This window comes from Miscanthus floridulus, chromosome 16 (genome assembly GCF_019320115.1).
Source record: "Miscanthus floridulus cultivar M001 chromosome 16, ASM1932011v1, whole genome shotgun sequence".
Classification (NCBI taxonomy): Eukaryota; Viridiplantae; Streptophyta; class Magnoliopsida; order Poales; family Poaceae; genus Miscanthus; species Miscanthus floridulus.
In genome coordinates, this window is record NC_089595.1 from 113,133,248 (window position 1) to 113,148,586 (window position 15,339).

Here is a 15,339-nt window from a genome sequence, read left to right on the forward strand (position 1 = left end):
AGAGCACACGGATTTGCCGGGACATGCATGGAAGAAACTCGCAACGACCGCACTGACTAACATCCGTAGGCGTAGCGACCAAAATGTACCGCTACGGGTCTACTCCTACTTCTACTACACCCGTTCACCGATGTCGTACTAGTAGTACTCTCCTGCCTCTATCACTGCGGCCGAGTTTAGTTCCAAAATTTTTGATAAAATGGGCACGGTAGCATTTTTGTTGTTATTTGACAAATAGTGTCAAATCATAGTCTAATTAGGCTTAAAAGATTCGTCTCGTGGATTTTGTCTAAACTGTGTAATTAGTTTTATTTTTTATTTATATTTAATGCTTCATGCATGCGTCCAAAGATTCGATGTGACGGAAAATGGAAAAAATTTTGCAAAATATTTTGTGAACTAAACTGGGCCTACGTTGGTTCGCAAAATATTTTGTGAACTAAACTGGGAGTCTGGCATGCACCATGCATCTCTGGTAGAAGACCCAAACGCAGCAGGAGGACCATGCTACCGCTACGGACGGGCCTGAGTCCTAGGCTCCTAGCCCATGCAGACGCACCATCGACCGAGACGCAGCTGGACCCGTAGACCGCGCGCTCGAAAGGGGTGGCAGGAGCTTGCCCGTTTAAGCCGGGGGGCCGGGGGCGGGCCGCGTTTTCGACTGGTTCGAGCGAGCGTCAGCCAGAGCTGCGCGCGGCGCAGCCCGCCCGCCTGCGACGGACGGCGGCCAGCCGCCAGGAGGTGAGGTCCCTGGCACTCTGGCAGGGGCGCAGGGCGGGCGGTGCGCGCGGGGTGACCACTGACCACCACACTGCGCGACAGTGAGATTGCAATCGGCAATCGCAAGCAAGGACCGCTCTCGGATTGAGCTGTGCTCTCTCGATCTTCGCCATTTAAGACGCGTCGATCGGGTGCCTGCCGACGGTGGGGGGAAAAATGGTTGCAATTGCAGCGTGGGTCGTCTTGTCCTCGACGGCTTGATGATGGCTAATTAGCCAGTGAATTTGTATCCATCCAGCGCAGTCTCTTCTTGCAGCGGTCCATGCATCCATGCTCTGTCTGTTCTCAGTCCGTGTGTTGCTTTGCTTGGCTCCAAGTGTTTTGAGTGGACTTTTTTTTTTCGGATGGCGTGTTTTGATGGCAGACGGCCAATGCAAGACGGCAGCATGCTTGTATGGAACACCTTGTGGGTGTCTTGTACTGGGAGTATTTAAGTGTTAAAGAAACAGTTTTGCTGTTGTTTATCAAAAAAAAAGAAGTTTTGCTGTTGGAAATCTTCTCCCCAACGTTTGATTTCTTTTATTTTCTTTCTTTTCTTCTTCCTAAATACTTATACATGGAAGTGAATAAAACTAAGAATCATGTGAAAATCTGCTTTCCCATGCCTCAACTTTATTTACCGTCAACTTGTATTTGGATTTATACTCAGACGTGTACTAGAGTTACAGTGATTGTTTTAGTATAATTTTTAGATAAACTTGATGTAACTAAAAATCAATCGTGGGGAAAAAATATTTCATTATATTCTTACAACATCTTTAATTTGGTTGTGGAATTTCTCTAAAACACCCGAACTTTCGAGGTGGCAGAGAGAGTTTTTCACCGGCACAATCCCTAAAGAAATGTTTGTTAAAAATAATGGTTGAATAATCTAAGGCCAACTGAAAAAGAGAATCGAATTCAGGAACAATTTTCCTTTTACCGGAATGAATTCAGGAACAGCTCAATGCAAGTACTACATTAATCATGAATCAATAAATGCAAATGCATAGCACCAGGGTTGAGGGGTCTACAGAACAGCACAGATAGCAATCTTGCTTTGCTCCCGCGAACGAAACGTAGCAATCTAACTAAGCTAGGTTAAACTTTTTTTTTGTACTACTCTACTCGTTATCAGCAGGAGGGCATGAGGAGTGTGAAGCGAGGTAAGTGCTCTAGGCAATCAGATAGGGAACCTAGCCCTATCTATCTTGTGTAACTCCTCCTAATAACATCATGGGAATTAGTGTCAGCTGAGCATTCTTTTTTTCCTTTTCAGCTGAACCTTTTGTTCGGTAGCATCTTGCTTTCACCTCCTTTCCAATATTGGCCTACTACACACTTCACTTTCCCGGCTTATAAGGATCAACTAGTAATCAAATATACTCCTACTCTAGTATCCTCTTCTAATCCAACTCGGCGCTGTCGCCGTTTGTCTCCCATCAGTACTGCAAACCCACTTGCTACAGTGTTTCTTGCTGATTCACTTGCTTCGGTGCTTGCCTGCTGAACACATTAATGTGTGCTGAAACTGTTGGGTTCAGACAGATACAGTGTTTCCACCCCTTTTTTCAGTACTAGTGGCTGAAGAGGTAGCATCGTCAATTAATCTTCAGAATCTTTGACAGCAGATAAAAATAAAATGCAAGACTGGTTGAGTTGAAAGTTCTACAGCAGCCGCTGCTGCAATTTGTTTTTGTTTTTGTTTTTTTAGGAAGAACGGGCGTGATCGACATCCGTCCGACCAAGCGGGCGCCTGTAAGATTCTGTCGCGAACGGCGTTGCACAAAAGAGGGAACGGCAGTGCAATTCTGGCACGGCCACGTGAGCCATCAGAGACTAGCTTTTGCTAATCTGGTATGGATGGGACGTGCCTGTGATTCAGACAGGTTTGCTCTGCACCAATAATGGACGTGCTCGTCAACAGGTGCGCTGTCTGCAGAAATGGTACTGGTAGTACTGCTACGCCTGGAATACCTATTTTTAGACGCAAGCATTGGTTGCTACGTACTCCGTACTAGTATGATCTGATGATATGTGCAGCGCTGGGTGCTTGTGGAGCAGAACAGTACTCCTTTCTGGTGGTTCCTCAGAGACAGAGTTTGTTTGATTTCTGGACATAAGACTGGTACTGATTTATTGTGAGAGAACTGGACTGATAAGACTGGTACTGATTTATTGTGAGAAAAAATACTATAAAATCAACAAAGAAACAGGCTGACAAACAGCAGATGCCGCCCAAGACTTCGTGATAGAAGGCTAAAGCGGCCCATGGATCAAATTGTGCAGTCCAGATAGGCCCACGAAGAAAATACGACTAGTAGTTCTGGCACCCTTTTCAAGGCCCGTCTTGATCGGATTGACCGTGCCCCCGTCTATGAGGTTTATCATTTTTGCGTCCACGTTTCTTCCCTTAACCTTAAGAGATATTTACCTGTATGGCCTTCAAAAAAAATGTGTCTTCCTTCTATGGCCTTTTTTTGTATGGCCCAAAAACGAAAATCTCTTTCTTCTATGGTCTTCCCGATTTCTAATATTTTATTTAGGTTTCACGTATCCCAATCTATTTTTACCATTTTCTTGAAATATTTAGAAACTTGGAGATATTTTTGATTGTTTAAAACCCTATTATATGTTTGTCAGATTTTTTTAAAGCTAAAAATAACAAACTACTCCATCCGTTCCAAATTATAAGTCGCTTTGATTTTTTTGGTTCATCCATTTTGCTATGTATCTAGACATAATATTATATCTAAATGCATAGTAAAATGGATGCACAAAAAAAAAATCAAAGCGACTTATAATTTGAAACGGAGGGAGTACATTGAAACCCACCTATCTAGGGAGATCATATCCACTTTTGTAGTTTAAGGAAGAAACTTGGACTATGACTAATTCGCAAAAAAAAGGACTATGACTAGTTTTAGGAAGACGAAAAGTATCTTTTCCTATCCAATATATATTTTGATACGTTGCTCAGGGTGATGAGTCATGACGACAAAGGGCAGTACAATCATTCATTAACGCCTCTAAAATTGACTTGCAATCCTTATAAGAAAAACTTGACTTACAAACAAACATTTAATTCTCGCGGCAAGAACCAAATCTTGGTTCATTGTTAAGGCCTTGTTTAGTTCCAAAAAATTTTCTCAAAAAGTGCTACAGTAGCCATTCCATCGAATCTTGCGATACGTGTATGGAGTATTAAATGTAGACGGAAAAAAAACTAATTGCACAGTTTGGTTGGAAATCACGAGACGAACGTTTTGAGCCTAATTAGTCCATGATTGAACACTAATTGCCAAATAAAAACGAAAGAGCTAAAGTAGCCAAATTACCAAATTTCACCCAACTAATTAGTCCATAATTAAACACTAATTGTCAAATAAAAATGAAAGTGGCTACAGTAGCCAAATTCCCAACTCACAGCTCAGCACCGACCTGCTGAATGCACAAGGAGAAAGAAAAAGAAATGGGATGGCTTTCTGCACCGACCAAGGCCCAACGGTCCAGCTCATCACAGGGACGCAGGGCGTGAAGCCCACTAAGGCAGCCGCGTGGCCCGCGTCGTTCCAGCGCAGCGGCGGGAACCGACCGACTCCATCCGCCGCCAAGCAACCGCGTCGCTACGGCGCTTTTGCTAACCCTTCAAGGGAGAGGGCATTTGCGATCCCCCCGATTGGCTGATTTCCCTTTTCCCTCTCCCCATTTTTGAAGGCAGAAAACACAGGCTCACGGAACTCTTGCCGTCGGCGGCGACCTCGCGATGCTGCAGATGCTGGGTCTCCGCGGGGGGAGCCCCAGCCCCAGCGCCGGCGACGCGGCCCCCGCCATGAGCGGGGACGTCGGCGCGGCCGCGGGTCCCGCGCGCCCGCTGCGCCTGGCGTACTGCGACGAGAAGGGCAAGTTCGTGATGGACCCTGAGGCGGTGGCGGCGCTGCAGCTCGTCAAGGGCCCCGTCGGGGTCGTCTCCGTCTGTGGCCGCGCGCGCCAGGGCAAGAGCTTCATCCTCAACCAGGTACGGCGCGCGACGGGGCGAGCTTAGGTTTTTTGGGTAACGCCGCATGGGTCCGCGCATCGGTGGTGCGGTGCGCGGTTAGGGTTTCGGCGTTGTTTTTTCTGAGATATATGGCGGCTGGTTTATTTGGGGCTTCGTGCGGACCTTTAAAAGTTCAAGATTTTGCAACTTGATTTGTAGGGTTTATTAGTTAACATCTTGGATTCTAGGGTTTATTTACTGGTGGAATTGTAGCTTTTGCCCGCAATTTGGAAGTATGTTGCGTGCTGACAATGTGTTTGTCAGAAGCATTATGATACTAGAACTCAACATGCGCGCAACTTTCAGGCAGAGAAAGGGAATTGAAATTTAAGGATTAAGCAATGTGGGTGGCTTAATTCTTGATGAAATGGTTAAGGGTGAAAAGTTGTGTTCATACATTAGGTGTGTGGTTTTTGTTAGCAAAATCAGTGTTTCATATGAAGTTGATGCACTTACTACAGTTTGGCCACCTTATAGGATTGTGATATATCGTGGTATTATAATAGTGTATTACACATTAGGAAGTGAATGCTTTGCCTTGATTGTAGGAGTATTGGGTTTTTGGTTGTAGGTGTGTTCTCACCTTTTGAGGATTAGTATGGTTGTCATCGTGCAACTAGTCCAGTGAACCTTGTTTATGTTTTGGAATCATATGAATTTTACATTTGCATGCATGGTTGGTGCTTTAATCATAGGATTTTGCAAAATCATACGGAGAATTGCTTGAGATTGTGAGACAGTAATAATTGACAAAGCTTCACAAGTCATTTGTTAGCAGTTATTGGGTGCCTATGTTCAAGAACCACACTATGTAGGATGTGAAAAAATGTAGGAAATAGGAATGCATAAGTTTGGTTAAACATCACTATGGGCCTCAACTCGCTGTTGAAACAGTTATTTGATTTAGGCTTGTAAAAGTGGGGTGGGGAAGGTGTGATACAAATTGACAAGGAGTGAAGATTACTTTTAATTTTAAATAAATGACATATAGTGGAACATTATTAATTACTGTTCATATTTTGTACGCTTCATTAGCATCTTCATTTTGTTAGGGTCATACTGGCAATGAAGTCTTTAAATGTCTTCAGAAATTTTGTGGTTTTAAACTTAAAAGTGTGGGAAAATTGCTGTTGCTTCTTGATATTCTAGATTCTAGACTTTTCCCATTTCCTATATTTGTGTTTCTAGATGGTTTTTGGTGCGTACCTATTGCTTTTCAGCTTCTGTAAGCGCATTTGGATCCATAAAATGAAATTTGGAATGTATTAGTAATTTGAGATGAGGTGGCACTCTTATGAGTCACTATATACCCCATACCCAGCTTTAATATAAGTTGATTTTCTTTTATTGTGCATTATTTTTGTTTAATCCTCTGCATTACTTGATAAAATCTGCCCTCTATATGTAGCTTCTTGGGCGAAGCAGCGGTTTTCAAGTGGCTTCAACACATCGTCCTTGCACCAAGGGACTGTGGATGTGGAGTACGCCTTTGAAGAGAACTGGTCTGGATGGAACTGAATACAGTCTTGTGTTGTTGGATACTGAAGGAATTGATGCTTATGACCAAACGGTATGTATTAGCGGCTTACCCTTGAATTAACGGCCTATCATTCAGACATTGACAATGATATGTGTTTATTGAAATTAACAATTATGATATTTTGTAATTGGATCTACACCTTTTTTTTTTTTGCTGAGCCGCACTTTTGGGTGAGTCATAGCAATGAGGAGTGTTGACTATCGTTTACTTTTCTGGTGATTTTATTTGGTTGTTTTTGTGTAATATTCTACGTATATTTGTAATTTCTGCAATGTTGTCTCATGTGTACTCTTTCCCTTTTGGCAGGGGACCTATAGCATCCAAATATTTTCCTTGGCTGTTCTGTTATCGAGCATGTTCATCTACAACCAGGTACATATTTCGGAATGAATGAAATAGTCATCTTGGAACATGGAAGGAATTGTAGGCTGATACTTAGGTGCTTCAGTTGTAATTTTTTCATATTGAAGGACACTAACCTCTTAGCCTTCTGCTACTTCTTCTAGATGGGAGGTATAGATGAAGCTGCGTTGGATCGTCTCTCGCTTGTCACGGAGATGACAAAGCACATACGTGTCAGGGCCTCAGGTGGAAGGTCCACTGCATCTGAACTTGGGCAGTTCTCTCCTGTCTTTGTTTGGTTGTTGCGAGTAAGACATTTCATTCCTTTTATCCTGATATAGTGATATTAATTATGTCTGTTGAATGCTGAATGCTTTGACTGTTCCCTAGCTGTGTGTCATCTTATAATTCATCAAACATAACCTCAGGCCCTGTTATTCATCAGACACCTTTGGTATGCAATGACATTGTGCTTCCTTTCCTACAGGACTTCTACCTGGATTTGACAGAAGACAACAGAAAAATTACTCCACGTGATTACCTAGAACTAGCACTGAGGCCTGTTCAAGGTGGACGAAGGGACGTATCTGCAAAGAATGCGGTATGGTAGACTTTTGTAGGTGAAATGTAGTTATGTACTTCTGCTTAGGTAACTTGACATATGGACTATCCTTATACTTCTTTTGTTGTTCTGGAAGATACGGGAGTCCATCCGTGCACTTTTTCCAGATAGGGAATGCTTTACACTTGTGCGACCTGTGAACGATGAGAAAGATCTCCAACGTCTCGATCAACTTCCTGTAAGTATTTTTTTTCCTTCTTTGGACTAGAGGGAATGTCTGTTATTGGTGACCTTGTACTTAAAATGCTCAACACATATCATACGTCGTAGGTAGAGTCAAACTTTTCCTAAGCTCTCCATTCACAAGTAGCAAAGTACCCACATGACATATTGTTATATATAGTAAAACTATATTATTCTGTGCATTTTCCAGTAACTACACATTTTTGTCATGGTAATAATATACACCTACATGGTACCAGTGCAAGAAGGCAGTCTTTAACACAACTTCAATCACTGATATGCATTGTGATATTTTTGTTAAACCTGTAAATTTAACTCTATGAAAGTGCGCCCTTGAAACAAATCGATACTTATTGTGTTATATGTTCGATCTCAATATTCACATGGATAAGATACCAATAGCCAAAGTTCAAACAATTTGACTGCATGTACAAATTATTTTTGTCCCTTCAAGAGTTAGAATCATAATCCACGTTCTGGTGTAATCATATTGTTCTAATAGATTGATTTTGATGCATTTTTCCTAATTTCTATGTTGCAGCTGAGTAATTTCCGGCCACAGTTCAGATCTGGTCTGGATGCTTTCACAAAATTTGTTCTTGACCGAACAAGACTAAAACAACTTGGAGCTAGTACAATGACAGGCCCCATCCTTGCTGGATTGACACAATCATTTCTTGATGCCATTAATAGCGGCGCTGTCCCTACAATATCTTCATCTTGGCAGGTAGATTAAGATTATAATTACAGCAATGTGGCTTATGTCGGTTAAACCATTATTAAGATATTGGGTTTCTCTCTGGATAGAAGTTATCTGATTCTTTTATTTATTTATTATGCAGAGCGTGGAGGAGGCAGAATGTCGGAGGGCATTTGATTCTGCTGTGGGCACTTACAATTCTTCTTTTGACCACAAAAAACATATAGAAGAGGTAGGGTTGCTAATAAGTGAGTTGCTGGATGCTCTCATTGGAATTTTCTGGAATTTATTTTGTCTTGTTGGCGTTTGCAGGATTCTTTGAGAGAAGCACATGAAGATGCTATGAGAAAGGCTATCAGTGCTTTTAATGCTTCTGCTGTTGGTGCTGGGGCAGCTCGTACAAAATTCGAAAAGCTTCTTCACAGTTCTCTCAAAAAGGCCTTTGAGGTGACGTTATTATTACCTTCAACTGCTTTTGAGTCGGCATGCCCGCTAACTATTTTCTTCCACGTGAACAATTGATTAATGCCTGCCAATTGCTGAAGTAAATTACTTGTCAATTATAATCTTTATGCGTGGGTAGGCTAACTCTGAAGCACATGAATGCAGGACTACAAAAGGAATGCTTTTCTGGAAGCTGACTTGCAATGTTCAAATAAAGTACAGAAAATGGAATCAAAGCTGCGAGCAGTATGTAACTGTCCGGATGCAAAGTTAGATGACGTAGTCACAGTAAGACAACGTAAACTTCTTTGCTGCTGTAATTAATCGTCAAGAACCTTATCCTTCATTATTGTTTTTGGTAATGTCCTTGTTATTTGATTAACTGCAGCTCCTTGATGGCCTGCTCACAGAGTATGAGTCAACGGCCTATGGTCCTGTAAAATGGAAAAGGATAGCCACATTCTTACAGCAGTGGTATTCACCTCTTCAATTGTCCTGTTGTTGGTTGATGTGGAATGATTATCTCATCTCACATAATCATTTTATTCTTTTGTTCGAATGATCACTGCAGTTTGGCTGGCCCCGTTCTAGACCTTTTCAGAAGACAGTTGGAGCATATAGATGCTGAAAGGAATGCCCTTAGACTGAAATGCAATTCAAGCGATGATAAATTAGCATTGCTTAGGAAGCAGCTTGAAGCAAGTGAGGGTCACAGAGCTGAGTATGTGAGGCGCTATGAGGAAGTTCTGAATGATAAACAGAAAATTTCGAAGGATTACTCTATTCGTATAACTGAACTTCAGACCAAGAGTAGCAAGTTGGAAGAACGGTGCTTGAGCTTGTCTTCTTCTCTTGAAACTGCAAAACGGGAATGCAATGATTGGAAGAGCAAATATGATCATGGTATTTTGCAGCAAAAGGCAGATGAGAGTAAGTTAAAATCCCAAATTGCTTCTCTGGAGTCTAGGGTGAGTATCAGTGAGGGCAGATTGTTGGCAACACGTGAACAGGCTGATTCTGCTCAAGAGGAAGCATCGGAGTGGAAACGCAAATATGAAGTTGCTGTTAGCGAGGCCAAAACAGCTCTGCAGAGAGCGGCTGTAGCACAGGAACGCACAAATAAGAAAGTGCAAGAGAGGGAAGATGCTTTGAGGGCAGAGCTTGCTAACCAACTATCTGAGAAGGTAATCATTTCTCTCAATGTTATGGCACACACTCTCTCTCAATGCTCAGGAAAAGAAAATTATGGTATATTCAGTGTTATTTTTCTTCCAAGTCTTGTTATGTGCTTCTTGGTCACTTTGTATGTGCTTGTTATGTGTAAACAGGAAGAGGAAATTTCAAGATTACATGCAAAACTTAGTCAAACGGAAATTCATGCTACAAGTTTGATCTCGAGGCTTGAGGTATGTCTCTCTCCAATCTCCTCCCTCTCCCTACCTCTCAACATAATCTCATATTGCAATGATAAAATTCAGGCCACTGAAGCAAAGTTGAAGAGCCACGAGTCGGATTCGTTGGCTTTGAAGGAGGAGATCAGATCATTGACTGATAACCTGGAGTCTATTAGAAATGAAGCTCTGTCACGTGAGAATGAAGTCAGGATCCTGGAACAGGAAAAGAACCATCTTGAGGAGAAGTATCTGTCACAGTGCAAAAAGTTTGATGAGACAGACATGAGATGCAAGGAAGCTGAAAGGGAAGCGAGACGAGCAACGGAATTGGCTGATGTAGCTCGTGCAGAAGCTTCTACTTCTCAAAAGGATAAGGGGGAAGCTCAACGTCTCGCAATGGAGAGGCTTGCACTGATAGAAAGAATGGAGCGACAGGTTGAAGCTCTAGAAAGGGACAAGGCTAAGATGGTCGAAGAGATTGAAAGACTTCATCAGTCAGAGAAGGATGCTGTGTCCAAGGTCGCATTGCTCGAAAGAAGTGTTGATGAGCGGGAAAAAGAAATTGATGAGATGTTGAAGCGGAATAACCAGCAAAGGTCCAGCACCGTTCAAGTGCTTGAGGGTTTGCTGGCATCAGAACGTGAAGCATGCGCTGAAGCCAATAAGAGGGCAGAGGACCTGTCATTGATGTTGCAAGCAACTCAAGGCAAACTGGACATGCTCCAACAAGAAACCACACTTGATAGTAAACTCAAGACCTCTGCAAGGCGCTTAAGGGGTGAAGCTACAGAGTCTGTACATGATATGGATATCGATGAGGACAGCGGGAGGCGTTGGAAACGATCAAAAAGCACAACAAGCCCTTTCAAGAGCAATCACACAGAGGACGGTGGTTCCGTGTTAATTGGTGAAGATACTCACAACGGGAGTCAGCAGGGGACAGAAACCGAAGACTATACCAAATTCACTGTGCTGAAACTGAAGCAGGAGCTCACCAAGCACGGGTTTGGTGCTCAACTCCTCCTGTTGAAAAATCCCAACAAGAAGGATATTGTCGCCTTGTATGAAAAACACGTCGTCGGCAAGTAGTAGTTCCTCGGCAATACTTGTATGCTTACTCTTTGTGCTTTCTAGACTTTCCTGTAGTGTTGAAACTTGAATTGACACGATCGAGATTGAAGCGAAACAATCCATGTAACTTAGTTTAAATCTCTGGTTTGTGTGTTTCTCCGATGGTGCAGTTTATTTTAGCATGCATCATCGGCAAGTACTTGTATCAGTTTGCAGTTATGAGTCGTGATTGAAATGCTTATCTTTTCGTATGTGCTAGTGTAGAGAACAGAAGGCTGGTGTGACTGAACCAGCCGAAGGAATGAACCGATTGAATCTCCGGAGCAGCATAAGCCTTTTCGTTTGTGTGTTCGAGGGTGAGAATACGAACATAACCTTTCAATTGGATGACTTTTTTTATGACACCAATAGACGCTTTGTGTGGAGAATCCAATGATTTGAGGTCAGAGAGGTGTTGAAAAGGATAAAAGAAGTTAAAGGCGATGGGACCGGATGGTATCCCAATCGAGGTGTGGAGATGCCTCGGGGACATAGCTATAGTATGACAAACCAAGCTGTTCAACCATATTTTTCGATCGAATAAGATGCCTGACGAGTGGAGGAGAAGTATATTGGTACCGATCTACAAAAATAAATGAGATATTCAAAGTTGTACTAATTACTGGGGAATTAAGTTGATGAGTCATACTATGAAGCTATGGGCGAGAGTTATCGAACATCGCTTGAGAGCAATAACGCGGGTCTCTATGAACCAATTTGGTTTATGTCCGGAAGGTCAACCATGCAAGCATTTTTCTTAATAAGACAAGTTATGGAGCGGTATAGGGAGAAGAAGAAGGACCTACACATGTTTTTATTGACTTAGAGAAGGCTTATGATAAAATACTAAGGAATGTTATGTGGTGGGCTTTGGATAAATATAAAGTCCCAACGAAGTACGTCGGGCTCATTAAGGACATGTACAACAATGTTGTGACTAGTGTTCGAAATAGTGATGGAGACACGGATAACTTCCTGATTATGATAGGACTACATCAAGGATCAGCTTTGAGCGCTTATCTGTTTGCCTTAGTGATGGATGAGGTCACAAGGGACATACAAGGAGACATCCCTTGGTGTATGCTTTTCGCGGACGATGTAGTGCTAGTTGATGAAAGCCAGACATGAGTGAATCAGAAACTGGAGTTATGACGGGAGACTTTGGAGTCCAAAGGTTTTAGACTCAGTAGAACTAAAACTGAGTATATGAGATATGACTTCGGCACTACTACTCGAGAGGAGAAAGATATTAATTTGGAAGGTCAAGTAGTGCCTAGGAAGGATATCTTTCGATATTTAGGATCAATGCTACAGAGAGACGGGGATATTGATGAAGATGTTAGCCATATAATCAAAGTAGGGTGGATGAAGTGGCGCCAAGCATCTGGTGTCCTATGTGACAAAAGGATACCACAGAAGCTAAAAGGCAAGTTTTATAGCACGGCGATTAGACCTGCTATGTTGTATGGTGCAGAATGTTGGCCTACGAAAAGACGACATGTTCAATAGATAAGTGTCGCGGAAATGCGTATGTTGCGTTGGATTTACGGTCATACAAGAAGAGATCGAGTTCGGAACGATGATATACGTGATAGATTAGGGGTAGAACCAATTGAAGAAAAGCTTGTCTAACACCGATTGAGATGGTTTGGACATGTCCAACGGAGACCTCCAGAGGCACCGGTGCGTAGTGAAATTCTAAGCCAGGATAGTAACGTGAAGAGAGGCAGAGGAAGACCGAAGTTGACTTGGGTAGAGGCAATAAAAGAAGAATTGAAAGGATGAAATATACCTAAAGACTTAGCCTTAGATAGGAGTGCTTGGAAAACAGCTATTCACGTGCCTGAACCTTGATGGCTTATGCTGGGTTTCAACTCTAGCCTACCCTAATTTATTTGGGACTTAAAGGCTTTGTTATTGTTGTTGTTGTTGTCGTCGTTGTTGTTGTGGGTGGTTTGAGTAATCGAGTAACAAAAAAAAGCTAATAGTCCATTTTAAAATGTAGGGCATGTTAAGACAAGCGTTTTTTTCTTTTTCTTTTGAGAAGTTAATATAACTTGAGCTATAGGTTTGCATTTCACATCTTTTCTATAAGATTTCACACTCTTTGGATAATGCTTTGACCAGCAGTTATGTCATTTAGTATGTATTGAATTATTTTCATATGAATGTAATGGCATTAATTCTATAATATTATATAAATCATGTGTGGAAAAAGGAATTTTTGGTCAAATGCAAATGACATACGAGGATACGTCTATTAATTTTAAACGAATGGAGTAATTGATAAACTATTACAAAGAAAATTCGTACTCATAATACACTTGAAGACTTGCTCAAATCCTTGAATGAACTTAAAAGGGGAGGAGTTTGTAAATGAACATGAAGTTAGAGGGCAAGAACATGATATTTTTATACAGTCCTAGCACAACTTTGTGAATTGTGATGTAGTTTTCAGGTCCTGGGGGTTTTACCCTGATGACATGATGATCTGCTCCTAAATGCCTATTTAACTAGTATAAATTTGATAGGTGTGTATAAATTTCTTGTCCTGAATTCTTGACATGATTCAAGGGCCAAAACTACCCCTTGCTGCATGCACAGCAAAGTTAGGCATGAAGTGGGGAGCCGCAGCAGGGGCAGGAGGTGCCCTGTTACTTGGTAGGACTCCCTGGCCATACCCCATCATTGCTCCTGGGCTGTAGAACTGATCAGCACCGCCGTTTGCTTCCCTGAGGACGCCACCACGACCACCACCACCCTGGTTATGGCCGGCGGCAATAAGTGTGTTGCTGCTGCCGGTGACGGCGGCGGCGGCGGCGGCGGCGGCAGGGACGACGACGGCGGACTCCTTGGCCATGGTGGAGCCGCACTGCCTGGGGTGTTTCTGGAAGAAGACCTTGGAGACGACGAGCTCGCCGTCGCGCTCCTCCTCGTCCGAGCCGAGGTGGTACTGGTGCATCACCCAGTTGGTCTTCTCGGGCTTGCGCTGCTTGCCGTAGTTGGTGTAGAGCACCAGGATCTTCTTGTACCCGCGCGGCCTGCCGTTGCACAGCACCGGCCTGGTCTTGCCCGTCTTGTGCCACCGCGTCTCCCCGCCGCCGCCGTCGTCGCCGTCGCCGCTGTGCACCTTCCGTCGTTTCCTCGTCCCCGTCGTGTACGCCCTGGACGGCCGGTGGAAAAAGTGCCGGACAAGCCCGTCCTTGCTCACACCTGAAATTAATGATATAAAGAGTAGGTCGCTCGAGTGATCAGTGATTATTGCAATCTCAGGCAGCACATCGATCGATCGATCATCATGCATATGCACGCAGATCCAAATTAAAACAAAACATGCGGTACGTACGTACCGGGGAGCCTCTCCGGGTGCGTGTAGCAGATGCCGTTCTCGCCGTCGATGCTGGGGATGAACTCGTCGACGAGGGGGTGGAACTTCCGGGTGTCCGGCCTCGCCTTCCCCTCCAAGTGCTCCAGCAGCTCCTGGTCCGTCGGGTCGAACTTCACGCCGGCCGGCAGCCCCGGCAAGTCCTGGATCGTCGTGCTCTCCTGACGACCACACATTATATTATTTGTTCATCGATCGAGACGACTTTCATCAGCAAGCAACATGTATGACATGGAAGAGTGATGCATGCATGCATTCATATCACCGACGCACAGGTACAATATAAGAGTCGTCGCATACTCGCATGCACAACTTCTACTTGGACACGCGCACGCGTGTACACGTACCTGCTCATACTGCGCGCGGTGGCCGCACGAGGGGCACATCTTGACGAGGACGGCGAGCGACGCCTCCGCCTTCTTGCCCACGGCGGTGGCGGCCGGGGACAGGCTGCTCTCCACGGCGGCGCGCACGTCGTTGAAACCATTGCACCACGTCATAACAACCAACCCTTTAGCTGCTTCCTTCTCGATCGACAACAACGCAGCGCGCACGCGCGACGACTACCAATAACTCTAGAACGACATCTCCGTGAGGACAGCAGGCAAACAAAGCTAACAAGAGCGTCCGGCTCGATCGGCCGGAGAGGAGTGTGCTGCAGGGTTAAAAGAAGACGACGACGATGGCGAAGAAGGCAGAGAAATAAAGAGAGGGAGACTGCGACGACAGGGATCGGAGAGGGAACAAACAACAAAACAAAGGGGGTTGGTCAAGGAAAGAGAGCTGAGGGCGAGAAAAGAAGGAAGCTATTAGCTGCTAGA

The 15,339-nt window shown here is 43.7% G+C and overlaps 2 protein-coding genes across 2 annotated transcripts; one reads left to right on the forward strand and one right to left on the reverse strand.

Moving 5' to 3' along the window:
• The first annotated feature begins 4,383 nt into the window (after positions 1-4,383).
• Positions 4,384-12,370, forward strand: LOC136512643 (uncharacterized). Its single transcript, XM_066506602.1, has 14 exons — positions 4,384-4,777; positions 6,207-6,368; positions 6,645-6,710; positions 6,845-6,988; positions 7,168-7,281; positions 7,379-7,480; positions 8,027-8,212; positions 8,328-8,417; positions 8,498-8,632; positions 8,795-8,917; positions 9,018-9,103; positions 9,201-9,813; positions 9,958-10,035; positions 10,108-12,370. Exons 1-14 carry the CDS (start codon positions 4,526-4,528, stop codon positions 11,110-11,112), a joined length of 3,156 nt encoding a protein of 1,051 aa, XP_066362699.1. The 5' UTR covers positions 4,384-4,525; the 3' UTR covers positions 11,113-12,370.
• Positions 12,371-13,443: 1,073 nt separating this feature from the next.
• LOC136513404 (NAC domain-containing protein 73-like) lies at positions 13,444-15,078 on the reverse strand. Its single transcript, XM_066507413.1, has 3 exons — positions 14,866-15,078; positions 14,484-14,679; positions 13,444-14,346 (listed from the first exon to the last, which is right to left on the reverse strand). Exons 1-3 carry the CDS (start codon positions 15,016-15,018, stop codon positions 13,703-13,705), a joined length of 993 nt encoding a protein of 330 aa, XP_066363510.1. The 5' UTR covers positions 15,019-15,078; the 3' UTR covers positions 13,444-13,702.
• Positions 15,079-15,339: the final 261 nt, after the last annotated feature.

What these genes read in the sequence shown, in the direction of transcription:
- LOC136512643 (XM_066506602.1), top strand. Translation starts at nt 4,526, where the DNA reads ATGCTGCAGATGCTGGGTCTCCGCGGGGGGAGCCCCAGCCCCAGCGCC. An exon ending in TCTTTGTTTGGTTGTTGCGA is followed by an intron (nt 6,989 to 7,167) that starts GTAAGACATTTC and finishes CCTTTCCTACAG; the next exon opens with GACTTCTACCTGGATTTGAC. An exon ending in GCCACATTCTTACAGCAGTG is followed by an intron (nt 9,104 to 9,200) that starts GTATTCACCTCT and finishes TGATCACTGCAG; the next exon opens with TTTGGCTGGCCCCGTTCTAG.
- LOC136513404 (XM_066507413.1), bottom strand. Translation starts at nt 15,018, where the DNA reads ATGACGTGGTGCAATGGTTTCAACGACGTGCGCGCCGCCGTGGAGAGC. An exon ending in ACCGCGCGCAGTATGAGCAG is followed by an intron (nt 14,680 to 14,865) that starts GTACGTGTACAC and finishes TGTGGTCGTCAG; the next exon opens with GAGAGCACGACGATCCAGGA. An exon ending in GCACCCGGAGAGGCTCCCCG is followed by an intron (nt 14,347 to 14,483) that starts GTACGTACGTAC and finishes CATTAATTTCAG; the next exon opens with GTGTGAGCAAGGACGGGCTT.